The sequence below is a fragment of the Pelodiscus sinensis genome, chromosome 9, assembly GCF_052426305.1.
Source record: "Pelodiscus sinensis isolate ZL-2025 chromosome 9, ASM5242630v1, whole genome shotgun sequence".
NCBI classification, from domain to species: domain Eukaryota; kingdom Metazoa; phylum Chordata; order Testudines; family Trionychidae; genus Pelodiscus; species Pelodiscus sinensis.
In genome coordinates this window covers 32972908-32996123 of record NC_143060.1, presented here as the reverse complement: position 1 = coordinate 32996123, position 23216 = coordinate 32972908, and the positions used below count along the sequence as shown (strand labels likewise).

Here is a 23216-nt window from a genome sequence, read left to right as displayed (position 1 = left end):
TTCTTTTAAATGTAACCTTATACCTAAATTTGCTCAGTTTTAGTGGTGGATGTTTGAGAATTATTGCAATCTTGGGAATATTGGAACCGGTATTTTATTGATATGCACGCTAAACTGTAACATTATCTGAATTCAATTTTGTCTGGGAATTTTGTATAGTGCATAACAAAATAAAATAAAATAAAACAAAACAGGAGGAGCACAAGTGACAGTTAGCCACTCCTATTTCCATGGCAAGTAAATGGAGTTATACCAAGGATAAAATTGGATTTATGTTTATAACTTCTAAAAAGAGAAGGGGCATTTTAGTCTATGAAAATATGGACGTATTTGGATAATAAAAGAAACTGGAAGCTTTACCTCTGCAGTGCCTGGTATATTCAGTCGTGTGGTTTTAAGATTTAGACTACTAATTACGAAGCTGGATGTTCTATATTCTTTTCCTTTTGGGTCTCTCAGTAAAATGTCTGGTGGAGACGTGCTTTGATCCCATGTAACTACAAAGAAAGTGTCATTGCCCACAGTGCTATCAATAGTCACTGTTCCATTCATCCACTGCTTGTCTGGAATTCTCAGAGCGGTGCTTTCAAGCTGTTAGACAAATAAAATGTTTTATGGCTAGATAGCAGATAAACACTTAAAATATCAGTAATGAGAGGGTACGTCTAGACTGTAGAGTTTTCCTGTGCCATGTCCCAGGAATGCATCTGCTCTTCCGAAAATTTTTTTGGGAAAGTCAGATATGTTTTTTTAGCATCCCTGTAAGCCTCGTTCTGGGAGAAAGAAAGGATGCTCCAAAAGAGGCTTTTTTCCCAACATTTGGCCCAGTGTAAATGGGCCAATTGTCAGGAAAGCCTCTTTCGGAAGAAAAGCAGAAAAAGATATGCAAATTGGTTTGCAATTTTCGTATCTTTTTCCAATAGAACTTTGTAGTCTAGATACAGCCTACGTGTGGTTCATTTTCCTCTGAAAGGAGTAAACAAATCAATACTTTGCCTATTCAGAGGACACCTTGACGGGTGGTGGCCTATTGCTGGAAGACGGGACATAGGAGTATTAACGCTGTAACAGGCCTGTTGATATCACCATGAACCAATTTCTGCTGGTCTGAGCAGAGCTGAGAGTTGTGCAAAGGAAGCAGAAGCCTTCTGCCATTATGTGCCTCCACATATGGGAAAGTAGCAGGAGGACGCGAGCCACTTGGACTAGCCTCTAAAGGGAGAGGAATGATGAAGCCCTCAGCACATTTCCTATAATGCCCATTTGCAGAGTACTATTGCTTAAGAAAGTGAAAATACAGTAACCAAGAATTTCCTTCTGCTTCTATATGTAGTCTACGAACCTAGCTATCAACTTACTTCTGTGCAAGAGATTTGTGCTACATTTCCACTCCAACTGTAAGGTTGCTTCAAGAAAGACAGCACAATGAGAAAGGTATAAAACCACAGGCAGGGACAACAGAAAAGTAATGAGAGACACAGAAATAGTAAAAGCAACAGGGAGACTCACAGCAAAGAAAGAAACACGATTTCCTTTAGCAGCATTGGTATTGCACATATGGATCACCAGAATTTACAGATAAACTACCAATATGAATTTTACAGTGACCTGCTGGATAACAAGGCTGTAAATAGACTTGCTCTCTTCTGTTTTATGGATTAGCAAAACTACAATTAGAAAAGTACTTTTTAATTAAATAACTTTCTATTTAGGATAAAAATGGATAGAGCCCTACAAATGCACAGATATCCACTTTATATCCATGAAGCAAGTAAGATGCCTCTCTACCCTGCCCCCAACCAGGATGGGAGGTGAACTCTGCAGATGCACCTCTGAACTGCCCTGACCAATGACTGCAACTGAATAGGGTGCAGAGAAGGGTCAGGCATGTAAGGGGACTTTTGAGTTGCTGGACTTAAGTACCTAAGGAGAAAAGGTCTTTGCCCCACCCATTGGTGAGGGCCTTTTACTCATGGCTTATTTTTATGAACCCTGTTTGTGGTATTTCCCCAAATAAATTCTGAGTTACTTCCTTCCTTATATTAAAAGTTTCTTTTCTACACTCAGATGCTGTGCTTGCAAGTGGGGAACTTTTGCCTCTCGGAAATGCCCAGAGGTGGTGTGTGTATTTCCCACATTACTGGGTGGTGGCTTGAGCTGGTTCTGTGTTGGATGGATAGAGAGGAATCCCTAGATATTGAACCTGGCAAAATCATGGAAGGGATCCTTAAGGAATCCATTTTGAGGCACTTGGAAGAGGGGAAAGTGATCAGGAATAGTCAGCATGGATTCATGAAGGGCAAGTTGTGCCTGAACAATCTGATTAGCTTTTATGATGACGTAACAGGCTCTGTAGACATGAGAAAGTCAGTGGATGTGATATACCTTGACTTTAGCAAGGCTTTTGATACGGTCTCCCACAATATTCTTGCTAACAAGTTAAGGGAATGTGGATTGGATAAATGGACGGTAAGATGGATAGAAAGCTGGCTAGAAGGTCAGACTCAGCAAGTAGTGATCAATGGCTCGATGTCAGGATGGCGGTCGGTTTCTAGCGGAGTGCCCCAAGATTCAGTTCTAGGATCGGTTTTGTTCAATATCTTTATTAATGACCTGGATGAGGGGATGGATTGCACCCTCAGCAAGTTTGCAGATGACACTAAGCTAGGGGGAGAGGTAGATATGCTAGAGGGCAGAGACAGGGTCCAGAGTCAGGGCTGGACGAGATGGGCAGCTGCCTGGGGCGCCAACCGATGGGGGGTGCCTGATGGCAGCTGTAAGGGGCGCATGACGCCCCTTATAGCTGCCATCAGGCACCACGCACCCGGCTCCCAGTGGGCTGCAGTGGCTGCCCGGGGCGGGGGCCATGTTAACCCCCGCAGTGCCCCTCCCCCCGCGGCCGTGGGGCTCTCCACGAGGGCAGGCTCGCACATGCGACGTATGCCCAGGGGCAGGCCCACGCATCCTGGGGGCAGGCCCGTGCATGTGTCGTGCACTTGGAGTGGCACCGCCCGCCCAGGGCACCAAAATAGTTGGGGCTAGCCCTGTCCAGAGTGACTTAGACAAATTGGAGGATTGGGCCACAAGAAATCTGATGAGGTTCAACAAGGACAAGTGCAGAGTCCTGCAGTTGGGAGGGAAGAATCCCAAGCATTGTTACAGGCTGGGGACTGATTGGCTAAGTAGTAGTTCTGCAGAAAAGGACCTGGGGGTTACAGTGGATGAGAAGCTGGATATGAGTCAACAGTGTGCCCTTGTAGCCAAGAAGACTAACGGCATATTAGGTTGCATTAAGGGGAGCATTGCTAGCAGATCCAGAGATGTCATTATTCCCTTTTATTCGGCTCTGGTGAGGCCACATCTGGAGTATTGTGTCCAGTTCTGGGCCCCCCACTACAAAAAGGATGTGGAAGCATTGGTGAGGGTCCAGCGGAGGGCAACCAAAATGATTAGGGGACTGGAGCATATGACCTATGAGGAGAGGCTGAGGGAGTTGGGTCTGTTTAGTCTGCAGAAGCGAAGAGTGAGGGGGGATTTGATAGCAGCCTTGAAATTCCTGAAGGGAGGTTCCAAAGAGGCTGGAGAAAGGCTGTTCTCAGTAGTGACAGATGGCAGAACAAGGAACAATGGTCTCAAGTGGTGGCGGGAGACGTCCAGGTTGGATATTAGGAAACACTATTTCTCAAGGAGAGTGGTGAAGCACTGGAATGGGTTACCTAGGGAAGTAGTAGAGTCTCCATCCCTAGAGATTTTTAAGTCTCGGATTGACAAAGCCCTGGCTGGGTTGCTTTAGTTGAGATTTGTTCTGCCTAGGGAAGGGGGCTGGACTTGATGACCTTCTAAGGTCTCTTCCAGCTCTATGGTTCTATGATTCTATGATTCTGGCTGTAGCTGGTGCTGGGTCCACCTGGCAGAAGAGTTACACATGTCTTTAATTAGTTGTAAGTGGGTCACAAGATCTCGTCCAAGAGGTGAAGATAACGGAATCGCCTGGCAATAGCATTAATGCTGTAATTAAATGTAACATTTGTGTGTGTGTGTGTGTGTGTGTGTGTGTGTGTGTGTGTGTGTGTTGGGGGAATACTTAAGGAAGGGTGATCAGACATCCCATTTTAAAGGAGCAGTACTGTGTTTAAGCTCTCCTGTTGGAATCCCAACTTTTTTCTGAAAACAGGCAAATTGTCCAGTATTTTCCATCTCCCCAAATCATTTCCAGTGAGTCCTGCTGCTGGCCAGATCCCTGCTTCCACCAGTGTTATGGGACATCTAGTGGCTGTTGATGGGGTGGGCGTGTGGAAGGCCAGTGATGGGGTGAAAAGGCAGCATGCAGAGGAAGCCACTCTCCATTTTGGTCACTTGCAGGGTCCTCACTGCATGACAACTCTCAGCCAGCAAAGTCCTGACTTTGCTCTGTTTCTGGCCAGCACTGGCTGTGTGCTGCAGTGGCTGATGAGTGTGGGCAGATACCAGGCAGTGACAATTACTTGTCATCACTGTTGTCTACCTATCAGCCCTTTATGTGCATCCCCTCTCATTGTCCTGCTCCCAGTGCTGTGTGGAGACCCAACCTCTGGGCAGAGCACTCACCAACAGCCTGGCCAGCAGGCTCCTTCCTTCCCACTGTGCCTCTGGCTAGGCTGGCACCACAGGAATTATTAAGACCTTCCAGCGCAGGATGCCATGCAGAGCAGCACTCGGGCGATAATTCCAAGGGCCCCAGCCACCACCACAGTAGCTCCAGGCCCTTTTGAATCTCCAGGCCTTGGGGCAACTGCCCCCTTTGCTCTACGCCTCTTGGCAGGCATGACAATTGCAGAGAAGCTAAGAAGTTCATGATCAAACCTATATTAGTTGCTATGCATGGTAAAGTACAAAACTGGCTCCAAAGCAAACTATTAACAAAGGGAGAGATGGGTTGCTAAATTATAGATCCCCCCCCCCAAGAGTTGTGGTAGAAATAGAAGGAGGGGAAAAACGCAGTTCAACTAGCCTCGCTGATTTGAGATAGACCATGAGAACAGTCAGAAAAGCTGAGTATCAAAATGTTATCTGTTGCTGAGAAGAGAAGCAGTCAAGATAGTTTCCTGATTATTGATATAGTTAGTTTAGTAACTATACTCCGAGAGACAAGATCACTTGTTTATAGCATTCTGCCCAGGAATGGCCACACATACAACAACATTTTTGCCTACCTGTGTCTGCATAGGTCTCTTTGCATTAGCTAATTGTGAGAAACTTTCACTTTATTTTTCATTATCTGTATCATTTTACTGTTAATATAACAGACCACATGGGGAAAAACCTGCCATTTCCAAATATCAGGTTTTATTTTAAAACCAGCCAGTGTCAGTGCAATAGTTAAGATTATAGCCTAATAACGTTATTCTTAATTGAACAGTAACTGATTAATAATGTAAAAAAACAAACAAAATTTGAAACTCAGACCTGAATGGACTGTTCAGAAATATTTCCACTTCCTGATGAGATTCCATTGAATGCATCAATTAGGCCATTGGAGTCTACTGTATCTGTGGCAAAAAGCCGCAAGCCTCCTGAAATGTGATTGTTAAAATAATCAGAATAGTCATTTACTGTAAAACAGTAGGTTTTTCTTACATGCTTTATTCCAGTTTGACTGTTGCGATGAAGCACAGTGTTAATCTGATAAATTAAATAAGGTGCCTTTATTATCCATTGTCCATGCAGGGCAGGGGACCAGTGACCTGGGAAATGATCTCCTAGGTTCACATTTTAACGTCACCAATCTTGGACTCACTAAGGATTGTCACCTGCAGCATTTCATAAAGTGCAGTGCTTAACCATTTATAGGCTGTTCTTGGTAAGTTTGGACTTTGAGCCATGGACCTGTAAAGTGCAATTCCCCTCTGAAATATACTTCTGTAAAAATAACATGATGGCAATCCAGGGCTATTGTTTCTCTCTGACTCAGAATCCACTTACTTTACAAATACAATATTTGTACAAATAGAGGATCTTCAATCGTGGTGTCCATGCCATTGGTTTCAAATGTTGGAACTGAGAGTTTTATTCTTTCTATATTTGTATTTTAGGTTTAGTAATGTAGTAAGGTAATATAAATCATATTTAATATTGTAGTAAGTCAAATTATTTAGTTAAGTATGTATCTCCTATATTTCTGTGTTCTAAAGTGTAGTGAGTAAAAGAGACAGGATCTCATATTGAGACTATGTCAGTGAGATTGGAAATATTGAAGGCCCGGGCCTTCGATGTGAATTGTTTTGATTGTGATTTTACTTAAAAAAAAATTATTGTTTACCTTTTTTAAGGATTCTGTGAGAAAGACTCTCTCTCTCAAAGATGAGTACTGCCTTTTCCCCTATAAAAGATCTCTTGTGCTTTGTTTAAGCAGATAACACAAGCCCTGTATCTGTCAAGGACACCAGTTATGCACCAGTCTCTCCACTTTAAAAGAAGTCCTGCACGGGCGTCTTCCAGTTTTTGGGAAAACAACACCTGCACAAGTCAAAAGTCCAGTGGTGATTTGTGAGTGATGACAGGAACAGGATAGAGAGATCCAGAAGTTCTGAGTCACAGACCGACACACAGGTGGTGGATGTGTGATTCAATCGTCTTGCTTGAGGATTGAGGCAGGTCCAGCATTTCGGCGCTGCACCCATAACAGAGCAGTCCTCTTTAGGACCCACTCTGCTCAGAACAGTCACTTTAGGACGCACTTAAATAGTCTTGCTTCTTTTCTTCCTGGCTGGATAGCCGCATCCAGCAGGCTCACCACCCCAACGGTCAAAAATGCAAGAAACTTTTCAATTTTGGATCCTGGGATGTATGTATCCTGATGGACAGCTCAGACAGTGACTGACCAGAGTGACATACAGCTATCATTGCACGTGAACTGAATTGGTTTAACATGGATATTGCTGTCTTGTCCAAAACTAGAAGAACTGATGAAGGACAGGTGAAGGAGGAGAAAGGAGGCTGCACCTACTTCTGGAAGGGAAAATCTTTAGATGAACCTCGATTGTATGGAGTAGGCTTTGCTATAAAGAACAAGCTCGTAAGATTCCTCTCTGAGCTGCCTGTAGGCATCAATAAGCAGCTTATGACACTCTGATTGAGGCTCACCAGAAACCAACAGGTAACTATTGTGAGTGCCTGTGCACCAATAATGGACACTGATGAGGATGTAAAGGAAGATTTCTACTCTCAAATGGAAACCATTTTATCAGAGACCCCTAAAGAAGATAAGATCATTTTTCTGGGGGATTTCAATGCACGAGTTGGATGAGACTGAGACTTGTGGAAAGGAACAACTGGGAAAGAAGGAGTAGCAAAAGCAACTCAAATAGAATCCTGCTCCTAACCAAGTGTGCTGATCATGAACTTATATCATGCATGCCCTTTTTTGACAAAGGGACACGTTCCAAACATCTTGGAAGTGCTCATGTTCAAAGCACTGTCATCTTCTCGACTAGGTCATAGTTCATGTTCGAGATTGCAGTGATGTACTTTTTACAAGAGCAATGAGAAGTGCTGATGACTGCTGGACTGGTCATCACCTCATTCGATCCACAATGAAAATTAAGACAGCCCCCAAGTGGAGGCTGCACAAGAAGCAGGTCAGGTGCCAGCTGAAGGTTCAAGATCTGAAGGATCCCATTAAGCGTGACCGCTTCCAAAGAAGTCTTAGAAGAAAAGTTCAATCAGAGTTTCTGGAAGAAATTGAGGAACACTCAAGTCATCTGAAAATAAACATTAAGTAAATACAACTGGATTAGCTGACCTTTTTTTCTTTTTTTATTACAAGCTGCAAGTCACCCTACTTTTACAGTCCATGCTTCAAACATGCACATCAAAAGCAGGGTTAGTTTGCAAAATTACTCACCTGTTATGTTTGAAAATTTTTCTAGTTCTGGAGCAGCATCTGGCCCCAAGGCAATGGTGTGAATGATCGAGCCACTGTCTTCCACCTCCTTAAGGCAAATGCTCATACCTGAATCTTCTCCATCAGTCAGCAGTACAATTTCAGAACCATAGAGATTAGAGTATTTTTGTTTAATCACCTGAATAGATAAAAAAATTCAGTTATTACAAATAGGACTTTACTGCAAATGTTAGCCGCTCTAACACAGGCAGTGTCTTCATCAAGATAAATTCTTAAAGTACAAGTGTAAGGCAAAATCCATTCCTTACAACTGTGAATTGTGCCGAAGAGACTGTGTCGTGTGGCAACAACTGAATTGAAGGTGTCTGAATTACCCAGCCTGTACAGGGCACACTGGTTCAGGGAAGAGGTGTCAAAGGGTAGCACACACTTTACAACATTGCAAGTACAGTAGTAATAACTTGTACCCCCTGCTGCCATCCAAGTCCTGCTGCCAATGACAAGATATGCACACGGCATGTGGATGCCTGACCATCCCCCTTGAAGCTATGGACAATTATCTTTACTGCAGATCTATTCTGGAAAGTGACTTGAGAAATCATGGCATATAAAGGTGCCATTTTACATGGCTACTTTTCAGAATAAAAGTGTGCTTAACCAATGTTAAAATAAAAACATTGGAATTTCTTATACGAGAAGCTGTGTGATTTTGATCATCTGCACAGTGCCTTGAGTTGCAAAGCATTCTTGTACGATTGTCTCAAAGTAATCAATGTTTTTCCTTGTATAAACAAGGGGAAGGATAGCTCAGTGGTTTGAGCATTGATCTGCTAAACCCAGGTGAGTTCAATCCTTGTGGAGGGGATTTGGGGCAAAAATTTAGCAGGGATGGTACTTGGTCCTGCTGTTAAGGCAAGGGGACTGGACTTGATGACCTTTCAAGGTCCCTTCCAGTTCTAGGAGATATGCAATCACCATTAATTTAAACATAGCGGGCCCATGTTAATTTCTTAGGCTATACTCCTGGTTCTATCAAACTCAACTGATTGCGCTTCCTAAATCTCTCACTATAAAGCACATGCTCCAAACCCTGCATTGCTCTTGTATCTCTCTTCTGAACCTGTTCCAGTTTCCTCAACATTCTCTCTGGAGTGTGGACATGAGAACCAGAGACAATATTTTAATAATAGTCTCAGTAATCTGTACACAGAGGTGATATCACCTCCCTATTCCTACTCACTATTTTCCTCCTGATTCAATCTCATTATCACTGCATTTCCAGATACATTCTGCATAATGTTCTCCTTCACCTCAAATCCTTTGCGTACTCCTCCACAGATTATAGTTCCTCCACTAGCTGATGTAGGCAGGAATTGGATAAGATTCTGGCGCACTTTCTCACTGATTATTTGTTGTAGATAAGTTTTAATGTACGCTGAAGACTCGAATGTGACAATTCCAACCCAGGAACCCATTTCAACAATTTGTAGCAGGAATATCTCTGCAGCTTGCTTGAGACGATCCATGCGGTTACTCTGCAGGTGAAGAAAGGGATGTACTTAGACTTGGCAAGGCTATTCATGGGAGATATTAAAAACCAAGAATGTTCTTCAGTTTGTACAGATAATTGAAATGTGCCTGTCATAAAGCAGATGAGAGATTTGAGGAGAAAATATGAAAAATTAGACAAATACCCAATGTCCGAGTACCCCAAACTATATTATGTATCAGCCACAGGCATATTCTTTCCAGACACTATAACAGACTGAAATAAATAAAGTAGGGATGAGGAAATTGTGTATATTGGGGAAAGAATACAGCATACGATGATTTTAAAAATAGCTCTTGGAAGCTGGGTAGTTGTTTGGAATGTAAGAATAAAATCTGGGGAGATGGATATATAGAGAGAAGACAACTGAAACTTGCAAAGGTACAGGATCCATAGGCTTTCACATTTCTGCAGTTTCTCACAGGATTCTCACTTCAATGTCTTATATAATGAACACACCTTAGTCAGAGAAGTTACAATCAGTTTCACACATAGAAAATGGGAAATGACTGTCTAGAAAGGAGTACTTCAAAAAGGGATCTAGGGGTCATAGTGGACCACAACCTATATATGAGTGAGTGTGACACTGCTGCAAAAAAAGCAAATAAGATTCTGTGATACATTAACATCACAGTTTTGTAAAAAAGACATGAGAAGGAATTATTCTGCTCTACTCTGATTAGGACTCAATTGGAGTATTTTATTCAGTTCTGGGAGCCACATTTCAAGAAAGATATGGAGAAATTGGAGAGGGTCCAGAGATAAGCAACAAAAATGAGGAAAGGTCTAGAAAACATAAACTGTGAGGGAAGACTGAAGGAACTGGATTTGTTTAGTCTGTAAAAGAGAAGACTTAGAGGACAAATGATAGCAGCTTTCAAGTACCTAAAAGAGTGTTACAAGGAGTAGTAGGGAGAAAAATGGTTCTCCTTGACCTGTGATGCTAGATCAAGAAGCAATGGGCTTAAATTGCAGTAAGGGAGGTTTAGGTTGGATATTAGGAAAAACTTCCTAACTGTTAAATTGTCCTAACTGCAATAAATTGCCTAGGGAGGTTATGGAATCTCCATCATTGGAGATATTTAAGAGCAAGTTAGATAAATATTTATCAGGAATGATCTAGATGGGAGTTAGTCCTCCTTTGAGGGTAGGAGACTGGGCTTAATGATCTCTCGAGGTCCCTTCCAGTTCTAATATACTATTGGATCTACTTTAAGATTGGGAAATTTGAAGCTTTAAACAGGTTGAGAGTCTCTTTAAGGGCTAACATCACATACAGCAGTCTTTCCAAGATGAGATTTATATTAAATTTAGCTCCAGTTTCAATTTAAAAGAGCCTCACCCTGATTAATCCAACGTAATTTACGACATCTTAAATTCTTGACTCAGTAAGACAAATGATTACAAGGAAAAATATTGTATTTATATTTTGCAATACACAGTGGCTACATCTAGACTGGCATGATTTTCCGCAAATGCTTTTAACGGAAAAGTTTTCCATTAAAAGCATTTGCAGAAAAGAGCATCTAGACTGGCACGGACGCTTTTCCACAAAAGCACTTTTTGCAGAAAAGCGTCCGTGCCAATCTAGACACGCTTTTATGCAAAAAAGCCCCGATTGCCATTTTTGCGATCGGGGCTTTTTTGCGCAAAACAAATCTGAGCTGTCTCCACTGGCCCTTTTGCGCAAAAGGTTTTGCGCAAAAGGACTTTTGCCCGAATGGGAGCAGCATAGTATTTCCGCAAGAAGCACTGATTTCTTACATGAGATCGTCAGTGTTCTTGCGGAAATTCAAGCGGCCAGTGTAGACAGCTGGCAAGTTTTTCTGCTTTTGCGGAAAAACTTGCCAGTCTAGACACAGGCAGTGGCTTTGCCTACACTGCAGGGCTTTTGCGCAAGAAGCTTTTTGCAGAAAAGATCTTCCACAAAAACTTCTTGTGTAAAAGCACGTCCACACCTCAAAAGCACATCGCAAAGGCTATGTGCTTTTGCACAAGAAGGTGCCCACACTGCATGGATGCTCTTGCACAAGAGAGTACTGATGGCCATTCACAGAATGTGTTGATGTACTTTCTGTGATAGGCTCTTTTTGCACTAGAAACCTCTGGTGAGCATCCACACACACCTTTTTGTGCAAGAACGCTTGCGCAAAAAGGAGTTATGCCTCATAGAAGGAGATATACCTACACCATAAAAAGCACAAAACCCCTGTAGTGTAGACATAGCCAGTGTCTTACATATTTATTTTGAAAATAAAGTAAAAGAGTCACACATCTTGAAAAATATCATGAAACTCACATCTATGATATATTTTATGTTTTGGGAAAGTACAGTGATTCTCACATTCTGAATCTGAAGCTAAATAAAGACACTGAAATTGGCATATCATTTTTAGTAATTTGATAGGTTTCCTGTGAATAATCTCTAAAGCAAGGCTGGGCAAGATGCAGCCAAGGGGACGGATCTGGCCTGCCTACCACTTTGATCCAGCCTGTGGTTTGCATCTGGCCACTTTCTATTTATATCCTGCTGCCCGTACCACTGAATTTCCAGGCAGCGGCTCAGGCAGCAGGATCCTATTTAAATGGCTCGCAGCTCCCAGTCAGAGTGCTACCCTGTCAGGGGCTGGAGCCACGAGCCCTTTAAATAGCCTCAGGAACCCTGAATGGCTGCCAGGCAACACAGCACCAGTGGGGCCGGGAGCCCTTTTCTGTGTTTATAATTCAAAAGCATCTGCCCCAGACAACTTTGGGGGGAGGCTAGTCCCCAGCCCCACTTCTTCCGCCTCAGGCCCTGTGCCTTCTGGGATTGGAGCTAGCCTGTGACCACATACCAAAATTCATGAAGTGGCCCCTTTGTGAAAACGTATTGCCCACCCCTGCCCTAAAGATATATAATGGGAGAAATAGTGGCTTTAACTTTTGCTTAAAGAATAAAGGATGATTGCTGAAATATTGACCACATAAAATACCATAATATGTAAACCACAAATTTATGACTATTCCTAACTGTTTCTATGCTTTCGTGTGAGAAAGAACTTAGGAATGTTTGTTCTTACCGCACTCATACTCCCGGAAGTGTCGAGTACTAGACAGACTACTCTGTCTTTGGTCTGCAGCAGTGTGAAGGAGGTCTCATATGGGGGACTACTGCCATTTATTGGAGAGGAGTTGCTGAAGTCAGAAGAGTTCATAATGACTTCCCAGGTGCTTTTGTGGTTGCACATTTTGTTCTGCATATTTACAGCCTTTTCATTATGAGTGTTTTGATCACAGAACTCAACCACCTACAAAAAGTCAATTGGAAGAGAAGAATGATTACTGAAAAAGCATGTGAACATGTGTAGTAGCAAATCCCAGTCTACTATTGTTCTGTTGTTCACCGCAACCACAAATACACAACATTTTTGATAGTTAAAAGGCTATAGAGAGTAAAATCCTTGTATGTCCTGAACTTTGGAAAAATCATTGAAAAAGTACTAACTGATTACACCAGCAGCAAATATCATGCAAGGAGAGAGGAGGTAAAAGAACAAGTTGTAACCAAAGTTCCCATTAATTTTTTTCCATCCTTGTGCAGAATACATTTTGTTATGTGTACTGGGGCATGTGCAGATACTCACAACCAATAGAAACACATGCTGCTGACTGTGGGTGGCTGTAGGAACTCTGCGAATCAGCTAGGTGGCATTTGAATCTCTCCTGGGCACTGTCCAAATGCACAGCTCACAGGGAACACTGGTTGTAACCAAACTCAGGACTGCCCAGAAAGGAGAACAAAGCTCTGCTTCTTCTGAGAAAAGCCTGGTGACAACCCGTAGTCTGAGTCAGCGCGCAAGCCTAGGAAGCTCCTTCATGGAGGTAGAGCTCCTGGGGACTCAGAAGCAGCATAAACTGTTGGACGACCCTGTCTGAAATTGTACTTTTATTGTTTTTGTTCTTGATTTCTTTGGACCTTAACACACTGGAAAGGGAAGGACTAAAGTGTGCCTTGGCTTTTCAGGGGTCTCAGACTAGCCCCTAGCCCAGAGGTGGGCAATAATTTTTGCCCAGGGGCCAATTCAAAATTTTTCGAACTAGCCCAGGGCCACCCCAGAAGGGGCAGGGCCTAAACAGGAAGGGGGGGGGGGGCTAACCCACCTTCAGACCATAATTGGACAAGGCTTGGCATGATCCTTCGCCCCCAGGCCAATTAAGGCTTGGGGGTGGGGAAGCGTGTGAAGCCTCCTCTGCTCTCCCTCCCCTTCTTCTCCCCTTTCCTGCCCCCCCGCCCTGAGAGCAGTGTGCAGTGATTCAAAGCGCCATGTGCTCCTTCAGGGTAGGAGGAGGCTTTGGGTGCTCCTCTTCCCCCAGGCCCTAATTGGCCTGGGAGCAGGGGAGCAGCAGGGTCTCCACGAGCCAGATCCACCCAATTGGTGGGCCGGATCCAACCTGCGGAGGCTCTTTTGCCCACCCATGCCCTATCCCTACCCCTTCCACCCAAGGCCCTGTCCCTTCAAGAGGCCCTGGTGCCAAAGGCCTCCCGCCCAATATTGTTGAGGGCCCTGCAATCCAGTAGCTTTTCTTGAAACTTTGCAGCAGGTGGCAGTGGTAGCATGGTGGCTGCTGGAACACTGAGCAGTCTTATTATTCATATACTTGACTAAGATAGAACTATAGACTGCTTTTTACAGGCTAGGCCCAGTGATAGCACAGGATTATGCCTCCAATAGAAGAGTTTATGCCCAAATCAAGGTGGCCATTTTAGACTCATTGGATATCTCAGAGAACGCATTCCACCATGATATTTGGAGGGACAATCTTCTCTGGGGATCTGGCCTTGCATGGCAGCACAGCAACTCCAGGCGGTGGCTAAAACCTAAGATAAAGACTGGGGTTCAACTAATTGTAATAGTTTTTCTTTAACAATTTACTGGACTTAATACGAGAAATATGGGAGGAGCAGGGGCCCCAACCTATAAAGATTGTGCAATATGTCTTTGCCCTTTGCAAATGATTAGAAGTCTTGGGCACCTTAGAAAGAGAGAATCTCCTGAATGCCCAGCATGCCAAAGAGACTTCCTAAAACAAATCATCTCCAAGTGTTCAATGGTAAGGATTGGGGCTAAGGAGAGACTGTTAATCCAGTTGGCCCACCTCACTGGATATGGAGCAAATTCGGGCCTGGGGAGGGAAGAACTGGAAACGCAGCCCAGAAATCAGAGGGGAAGTTTTTGGGCAGTGTGAGGGGTTGAAAGAGGCTTGGACCTTTGAACAAAGAAAATTCCTCCTGTTGTTTTATTCCTGCCTTCGTCAGACTATATTCTTTGTAATTAAACAGGAAGCAACAAAGAAATCATCAACTTGTCTTAATGGAAACAACTGTCAAGATCCCAAATATTGGCTCTCCACTTGAGTCAAAAAGGGGCAACAGTACTTACAGAAGGGAGGCTTTGCATGTACATTATAGATGCCGGGGCATTTTGTATTTTATCTGGTACAAATTTACATCCAGCTTCATACAGCTTTGTTTGTTGATCATATTTGCACTGCCTGCGTATGCAGATGTTTCCCGTGCAGCCATCAAATCTGTATTTACCAGTGATACTAGCTGAACACCTGAAGGGACATGAAATAGAAAGATGCTTAATTAACCAGACACGTACAATAAACAAATAATGATCTTCTGTTATTTATTATTGGAATTATTGGAAGGAGGTGTAACAGATAATTCGAACTAAGGACTTAGTTTGAATTACCGTTTAACTGCTGCGTGTAGCCGCGGGCAGTTAGTCCGGACTAGTGGCATTTAAAAATGGCGGCCGGACGAGAACATGCAAATAAAGCCCAGGATATTTAAATCCCAGGCTTCATTTGCAAGTTTGAATGCCTACATTAGCCTCCTAGTTCAAACTAGGGGGCTAGTGTAGACATACCCTCAGGTATGTAAAATATAGAGAACATTGTCATAAGATAATAGCCTTAAAGTGGTTTGATAATTGGGTGTGTATCTTAATAATGTCCTTTTTTGAAAAACAACATGAACTAGTAAGACTTTTTTAGAACTTTCTAGGCTCACTCCCCAGAGGAGCTTGAGAAAACATTCTTATTTATTATATGCTAACTGCTATTCGATAAAGTTATAGCAAATAAAAATGTAGAGAACAGTAACTCAGATCTGCAATTGGACCTACATTAAAAACTCATGTAAAGATAAAAATGTGATAGATTATAAAATGAGAGTGGCTGCAATTCAGTGACACTGATCTGTGGGAAGCAATATTGCTAAACATTGTCCTATAAACTTCTATTTTAATCATATGAAGAACAATTCACAAGGACTCTTCACACAGTGCTCTAATTACAGACCACATAGAGATAACCAGTATCGGACAAATGACATTGGATTGTTTAAAATTTCATCAGCTGAAGTAAAAATTTAAAAACACTATATAAATATTAAAATATAATATATAAATATATATAATATATAAAAATACCTAGTTGCTTCAACACTCGCTATTCCACCATTTACAGACACATAGAAAGGTGCATCATTATTATATTCATCAAACACTCCCCAACGAAGATGGGCCCATTCATGGACAAAAACTTTGGCTGTGGAAGAGCAGAGTATTTGTGAATTCTAAATACAACACTTTCTGATTTACTTTATATGTCAGTACATCTGTGTTTTTCCACACTTTTTTTCTCGCGACACAGTGGAAGAAAATTGTTGATGCTTGTGACCCAACATAATTACATATTTTGACTAGAGTGCGGAGGCCAGGAATGAGATCACTGTGTTCAGATTAACTCTTCCAGACTATTAACAGAACTGGAGTAAAGATCTATTACCCCTGTTCATATATAGTAGCTTCTGATTATTCCTTGTATCAAGCAAGGTGTCTTGTGTTACCCATAAGCGACAAGGAGCCCTGTGGCATCTTATAGACGAACAGATCTATTGGAGCATAAGTTTTCGTGGGCAAAGACCCACTTCGTCAGATGCATGTTACCCATGTTATCTAAAATAAAAATTATTGGTTCTCGTATAACACAAAGAAAAAGATGTATATTAGAAAACCACAGAGAAGTTAAACTTCAGCTCAGAGTAAAACTAAGGATAACTTAGTTAAAGCAGATCAAATATAGAAGATTAGAAAACCAAACGAACTCACCAAGACAAACACTTTCTTGCAGATGCTATTAATGCCATTGACAAGGAGAATGTATATAGTGTGGTCTTACTAAAGCTTTCTATTAGAGATGGAGCAAGGAAGCAGAGCTCAGCTCAGATTAAATTTAAACCAGAATTCAAAGTTTGAGTTCAATGTCTCACCAGCCTAGAATTTGAGTTGAAATTTGCCTTTACTAGAGTCCAGTAAAATGTTCCAAAGAGTTTTTTTGTCCCCAAAAGGCCAAAACTCGGATGAGAAAGACAGTTTTTGTAGGATTTTCAACATTTTAGGTCTAATGCAGGTTTGTTTGGGATTTGAATCCAAACAATCTTGCACCTTTACCATTGTTTGGGTTTGAGCGGCTGGTTTTTCATAGACCTATTTTGCTTATTAATGGTCTTGCATAGCAATGACAGTGCAGTCAAAAATGTACTGAAGAAATCAAAATGCAAATATCGTTAATTCCTTGTGAATGTACACTTACAGGAAGGGTAGCTGGGCTAATGTGACTTTCAGAAGTTCTAATAAAAACCATCAAATCCTCAGAGCAGGATCAGCTCATGAGAGTTTGGTCTATTCTAGAATCCACTGGGACTAATTTTACTTGCATGGTCACCAGGTTACACCCATTGCCAATCTCCAACTAACTTGCTGCTCCGTGTAATGTTAGGACATATGGTATTTCCAAGTCAAAGCAATGATTTAAGAGGTAAAACAGCCCTCACTTACTATAAAATATTAGCTAAAATTTTCAACAGAGGCAGGTAATTTTAGGTGCCCCCATTTCTGAGTGTCCAACTTAAGACCCCTGAAGGGAGGAAGCCTGATGTTCAATACTTTTATAAAAAAGCAGGTTCTGTTTGTCACAGATTGGGAAATCAAAAACTGAGGCACCCAATTCACTAGTCACTTTGGAAAATCTTGGCCATGGCATATTTATATAACAAAAACAGAAAATTAAGGTCCAATAGATGTTACCTCGTGATCCATAGATATTTTGCAAATTGTCATTTAACAGGAAGTTGGGAGTGAAATGAATATATCGTCCCTTTCCCCCACATCCTCCATATTGCAGCGTGTAGGGATCGTCTCCATACTTCAAGAAAGGATCAGCCACAATAACATCTGCCTAAAACCAAAATGATCCTTGTTTAAAGAGCAGCAGGAAACTGAGATGATTCTGTTGAATTGGCTCATCCTACAGCTTTTACTCAGGCATCACTCCCATTGATTGTTCCCCGGGGTCAGGACTGCAGGACTGGAGACAAGAGGGCAATGCAAATTCTAAAAAGAACAATTTATATTTCTACATTATGGAAAAAAATAGGACTTGTCTATACAGTGAGGTAATGCGCATGACAGGGCTGATTTCTAAAGTGCAGCATCACATTAAAGTGCAATAGGGTACATTTAGTACACTTGAGCAGAGCCTACAAGAAGCAATTAATAAGCAACATGATAGTGTATTTTAGAAATTGCACCCCCACAGTGTACATTACTTCACCAAATATACAGGACCCCATGAACAGAAAAAAAATATTTTTTATTTCTGAAGAGTGTTCTAAGTTCTTACCTTATCATATGACTCTGTTTTTACATTTAAATACTCAGTTTTTGACGGCCAATGCAGAGGAATTATAATTTTTACAGCCTTGAAAAAAACCCTCTGTTTTGTAGCATTGAACAAGTAATTCGACGCCTCTTTCACCATGGCCTGATAAGGAAAGAAAATATTCATGAATTGAAAATTGAAGTGGAACAATTTAGTTTCACTAGGAAACAAGAGTACACAAAGTAGCAATAAATATGTAAGGACACAGAAGGAAATCAACCTTTGCCATGGGAAAGGCAGCAGAGGTTATTTCCCTCATGGAGCAAGAAGAGACCAAATTATAACTATAAATGTCTGAATTGCTCCTAAGGCAATACAACTATACACTGTCCCTTACTCTGGGCTTATGATAAAAACCACAATCTATCCCTGACAGAGAATCTTCCAAACATGGAATTTCCTCAAAAAAGTTACATGAGCCTGGACCAGTCTTTTTCATTGATCAGCAAAGTATACTGTGATGCTTGATAAATAAATTAAAATGATAAATAGTAAATAATAATCTGAAGTTCTCTTTTGCTTATCCCTGGGTTTCCTCTTTCCTCTGCTCCACTTCTGTTAATGTCTACTTTTTTCCTGTCTCTACCATTGGCACTACTTTGTCACTGTTTTCATATTACCCCTTTCATTGCTCTCCTACCCTATTTGAGTAGGTTGGGGATTACTAGATAATGGCAATGCCCTAGGGTTGCCAGCTGGTTTCAACAAAAATACTGGACACACTTGACATTACATTAAAATCTACATTACATCTTATTTAGAAACTACCAGACTTTTATATTTTCTCATTTATATTTTCTCAATTTGTTTCCCGAACAGAAAGCTCTAATGCGGGACTGTCCGGTTCAAAACCAGACACCTGGCAACCCTACTATGCCCTCCCCCGTTTATTGTTTTCTTCACAGCAACTTAATGCTCAATGTCCAAATCAGGTGAACCTGGAGCAACAATCTACATTGTGAAATTGAGAAGTAAAGAATAACTAAAAACAGAAATATCACTATATACACCAATGGTTTTTAAGAATAAATGCCTGCTAGGATGGGGAAAGGAGGGATAAAAGCAAACTTTGTAGTGAAGGTGCAGTAAATTGCTACTAAATGTCTATGTTCTGGAGTTCTTCTAGTCCAGGGTAGGGATGTTAAATAATGGTTAATTGAATAATCGATTAACCTCTAGCCCCACTCCTGAGGAGCCCCCTGCAACTCCATGCTGTTGCCTCTGTAACTACAGCGTGGGGTGCCAGGCAGGAGCTGGTCTGTGAGGGTAGCCAGTTTAAAGACCAGCTCCCCTCACGGACCAGCTGTCAGTTGCCCCATGCTGCTGCCTCTGACACAAAGGCAGCAGCATGAGGTAGCAACCAGCCCTTGTCTGGTGGGAATGTCTGAGTTCCAGAACCCCACAGGAGTTAGAACTGAGCCGGGCTGCCTGCCTGACTCCTAATACACTTTAAATGCAAAGCCACGGTGAGGGTAGGTCCTGGATCCAGTGCAAGCTGGGACTAAGTTGGGCTGATGGCCAGCCAGCCGTCTCAAAATTTTACTGTCCAGGGAGAAGATGGGAGGGGGAAATGCGTGTAGTCTATAGCATTAACCTACAGGTTGAACTTCCAAAATATGGGACTCTGTGGTCTGAAAACATTCAGAGAGCACCAGCACCCAGGAGTGTGAACCAGCTGGGAGCTCCACTTGGTCTCCTACCCTGGGTGCCGCTCCAGCTTTTCTTGTGGAAGGGAGGATCAGCACATGTGCACTTCCCCACAAGCTGGATCCAGCATGGCACCTCAGGGTGTCCCCCCCCCACACACAAGAAGCTGGTGCTGGCTCCAGTCTTGCAGAGGGCATGATGCTGCATCACTTGGCACAGGCGCCCCATTGTGGGAGGTGGGGAGTGCGGGGGAGCCCGTTCATTGTACGTGCCACTGAAAATCATTTTGCATGCCACTAATGGCACATGTGCTGTATGTTGCTCACTTTTGTTCTAGTCTAAAGTGCTCATGATTTGGAAAGAAATAAAGGAGGCGATAAACAGACTCAACCTGAGCCCAAGCAGAAATATTCCTGTTACACTTCAAGAGATCATTACACCCATTTCATTTGGACCAGCACTCAAAAAGAAAAATTCAAGACAAGAACAAATGTAATAATCCTGGAATTGATTTAGCACCTATGAAAATTAAAAAACGAAACAAAACTTGCTGAGATATGAATGAGAGTTGGAACTGGTCTTTTAAGATTACTGCTACTTTAGAGGTAGAACTAACCAAGAAGACTGAATGTCACTGACAAACACCAAAGTTCTTACCTGTATGTTTTTGATGATATTCTCATCTTCTGGTAACTCAGGATTAATCGCAATAACAATATCCTCATAGCCACCATTTTTCAGCTTTACCATAGAACCGCTCACTACATGTAGAAGAAATAAAAGAATCAAGGTCCTGGACACCCTCATTGTCTTTCCCCACTATTTTTGTTGTTAAAACGAGGGCACAGCAGAGCTATTTATACCATTACTTTATGGTGAGAACTTATAGATCTGCAACGTAGACTGGTTGCATAACTGTGTTCAACCTCTTGGTGTCAGGTCACATATTAATACACCGGGGAAATTCCCAAAGCTAAACCCAACCTGTATTTCCTTATCCAATTGATGCATCTTTGAATTACGTATGTCATATTGCCATATTATTGTAAATACGTTGTAAGGCATTTACAGTACAGTATGGCAAATGATCAACTTGTAATCACTGTAGTTTGGCATCTCTGTTCAATGCAACAGCTATGTACCACTGAATGGGACAAATGGAGATTGAGTGGCAAAAGCAAATCAGTGCTAAGCTATGTAATTTGGCAGAGATGCTTTAAATAATACCATATACATTTGTCATTCCTGCCACTATTTGAAATCTGCTAAATCTACTATATAAATAAAAGCAGCGAGGAGTCCTGTGGCACTTTATAGACTAACCAAAGTGTTGGAGCATAAGCTTTTGTGGGCAAAGACCCACTTCGTCAGATGCATGTAGTGGAAATTTCCAGAGGCAGGTATAAATATGCAGGACAGAATCAGGCTAGAGATGATGAGGTGGATCCAATCAGGGAGGATGAGGCCCACTATTAGTAGCTGATGTGGCGGTGTGAATACCAAGAGAGGACAAGCTGCTTTTGTAGTTAGCGAGCCATTCACAGTCTTTGTTTAATCCTGAGTTGATTGTGTCAAACTTGAAGATGAACTGTAGCTCAGCAGTTTCTCTTTGAAGTCTGGTCTTGAAGATTTTTTGCTGCAGGATGGCTACCTTTAGATCTGCAATTGTGCGTCCAGGGAGATTGAAGTGTTCCCCCACAGGTTTTTGTACATTGCCATTCCTAATATCTGAGGGTATGTCTACACTACAGCACTAATTTGAACTAACTTAATTCGAATTAGTTAATTCAAACTAAGCTAATTCGAACTAGAGCATCTAGACCTAAAAACTACATTGAGTGGACCCTGAACCGGGGTTAAGGATGGCCGGAAGCAGTGCCAGCAGGGCATCAGATTAGGACTTAGAGCGTGAAGCTGCTGTCTCAGGCTAGCCGAGGACTGTGCTTAAAGGGACCCGACCCCCACCCCGGACAGACAGTTCTCAGGGGTTCCCCACTCACTTGTCTAACTCGATGAGGGACAGCAAAGCAGTCCTGGCTTGGAATGCCCTGAGTGCCTGCACTCGGCACATCACAGCACTCGGCCATCAGCTCGGCTGCACTTGCCGCAGGCTGCCAACCAGGGAGGAGGGTCAATCTGGGGGCGGGAGGAGAGCTTCCACCCCGAGGAGCCCGCAGAGCCAGCCCAGTCCTCCCCATTGGGGGCTCGTACCCCAGTCCTCCCTCACCTCCTTCCACTTACCCCTCCCTAGCCCCCCTTCCTGATGTACAAAATAAAGGACACGTGTGTTCAACAATAGAAATTCTCTTTATTGAACAAAACTCAGGGAGACTGGGAAAAAGAGGTGGGAGAGGGGAAGAGAGAGGGTGGGAGAGGAGAGGGCAACTAAAATTATCAGGGGTTTGGAACAGGTCCCATATGAAGAGAGGCTAAAGAGACTGGGACTTCTCAGCTTAGAAAAGACGAGACTGAGAGGGGATATGATAGAGGTCTATAAAAGCATGAGTGGTGTGGAGAGGGTGCATAAAGAAAAGTTCTTCATTAGTTCCCATAATAGAAGGACTAGAGGACACCAGATGAAATGAATGGGTAGCAGGCTTCAAACTAATAACAGAAAGTTCTTCTTTGCAAAGCAAATAGTCAACCTGTGGAACACCTTGCTGCAGGAGGCTGTGAAGGCTAGAACTATAACAGAGTTTAGAGAGAAGTTAGATAAAGTCATGGAGGTTAGGTCCATAAAAGGCTATTAGCCAAGGGATAGAAATGGTGTCCCTGGCCTCTGTTTGTCAGAGGCTGGAGATGGATGGCATGAGACAAATGGCTTGGTCATTGTCTTCGGTCCACCCCTTCTGGGGCACCTGGTGCTGGCCACTGTCGGCAGACAGGCTATTGGGCTAGATGGACCTGTGGTCTGACCCAGTACGGCCATTCTAAGCTCAGGGCTCAGGGTCAGGGGTCTCACTGGACCACCTTGATTTTCATGCAAACCTGCTCCTGGGTGGCCAGGCTGGCAGCTATCCTGCCCTAGACGGCCACTTTTCTGTGCCTAGTGTGGAGGTCGTGGATGAGGTCCACGATGTCTGCACTAGACCAGGCGGGCGCCTGCCTCTTGCGGACCTGGGCAGGCTCCCGAGAGCCGCCAGCCTGGTCCCGGGAAGAGGCGGAGGGCAGGGTGGCAGCAGGTGGCCGGCTCGAGCCATGCCAGGTGCAGGGTCTGCTGGCTGGGTGCTGGCAGGCTTGCACCTGGCACGGGCACCATAGCCAGCCCGTGCCCCTTTAAGGGCTCCGGGGCCAGAAGAGTTTCCCTGGTGGGGCAGAGTTTCCCAGGAGTGGGGGCAGAAGAGTTTCCCACCAGGGAAAGCTGGG

General features: G+C 43.0%; 1 protein-coding gene across 1 annotated transcript in view; it reads right to left on the bottom strand.

Moving 5' to 3' along the window:
- LOC102456534 (calcium-activated chloride channel regulator 1-like) overlaps positions 1–20657 on the bottom strand; it is a 28327-nt gene extending 7670 nt beyond the window's left edge. The window contains exons 1-10 of the mRNA XM_025183172.3: positions 20508–20657; positions 18165–18305; positions 17570–17720; positions 15911–16028; positions 14852–15029; positions 12491–12718; positions 9193–9417; positions 7883–8060; positions 5446–5552; positions 361–591 (exon numbers count right to left, since the gene is read on the bottom strand). Of these exons, the coding sequence (XP_025038957.3) occupies positions 361–591; positions 5446–5552; positions 7883–8060; positions 9193–9417; positions 12491–12718; positions 14852–15029; positions 15911–16028; positions 17570–17720; positions 18165–18305; positions 20508–20657 (1707 nt within the window). The remainder of the gene's footprint in view (positions 1–360; positions 592–5445; positions 5553–7882; positions 8061–9192; positions 9418–12490; positions 12719–14851; positions 15030–15910; positions 16029–17569; positions 17721–18164; positions 18306–20507) is intronic.
- Between the last annotated feature and the right edge of the window lie 2559 nt (positions 20658–23216).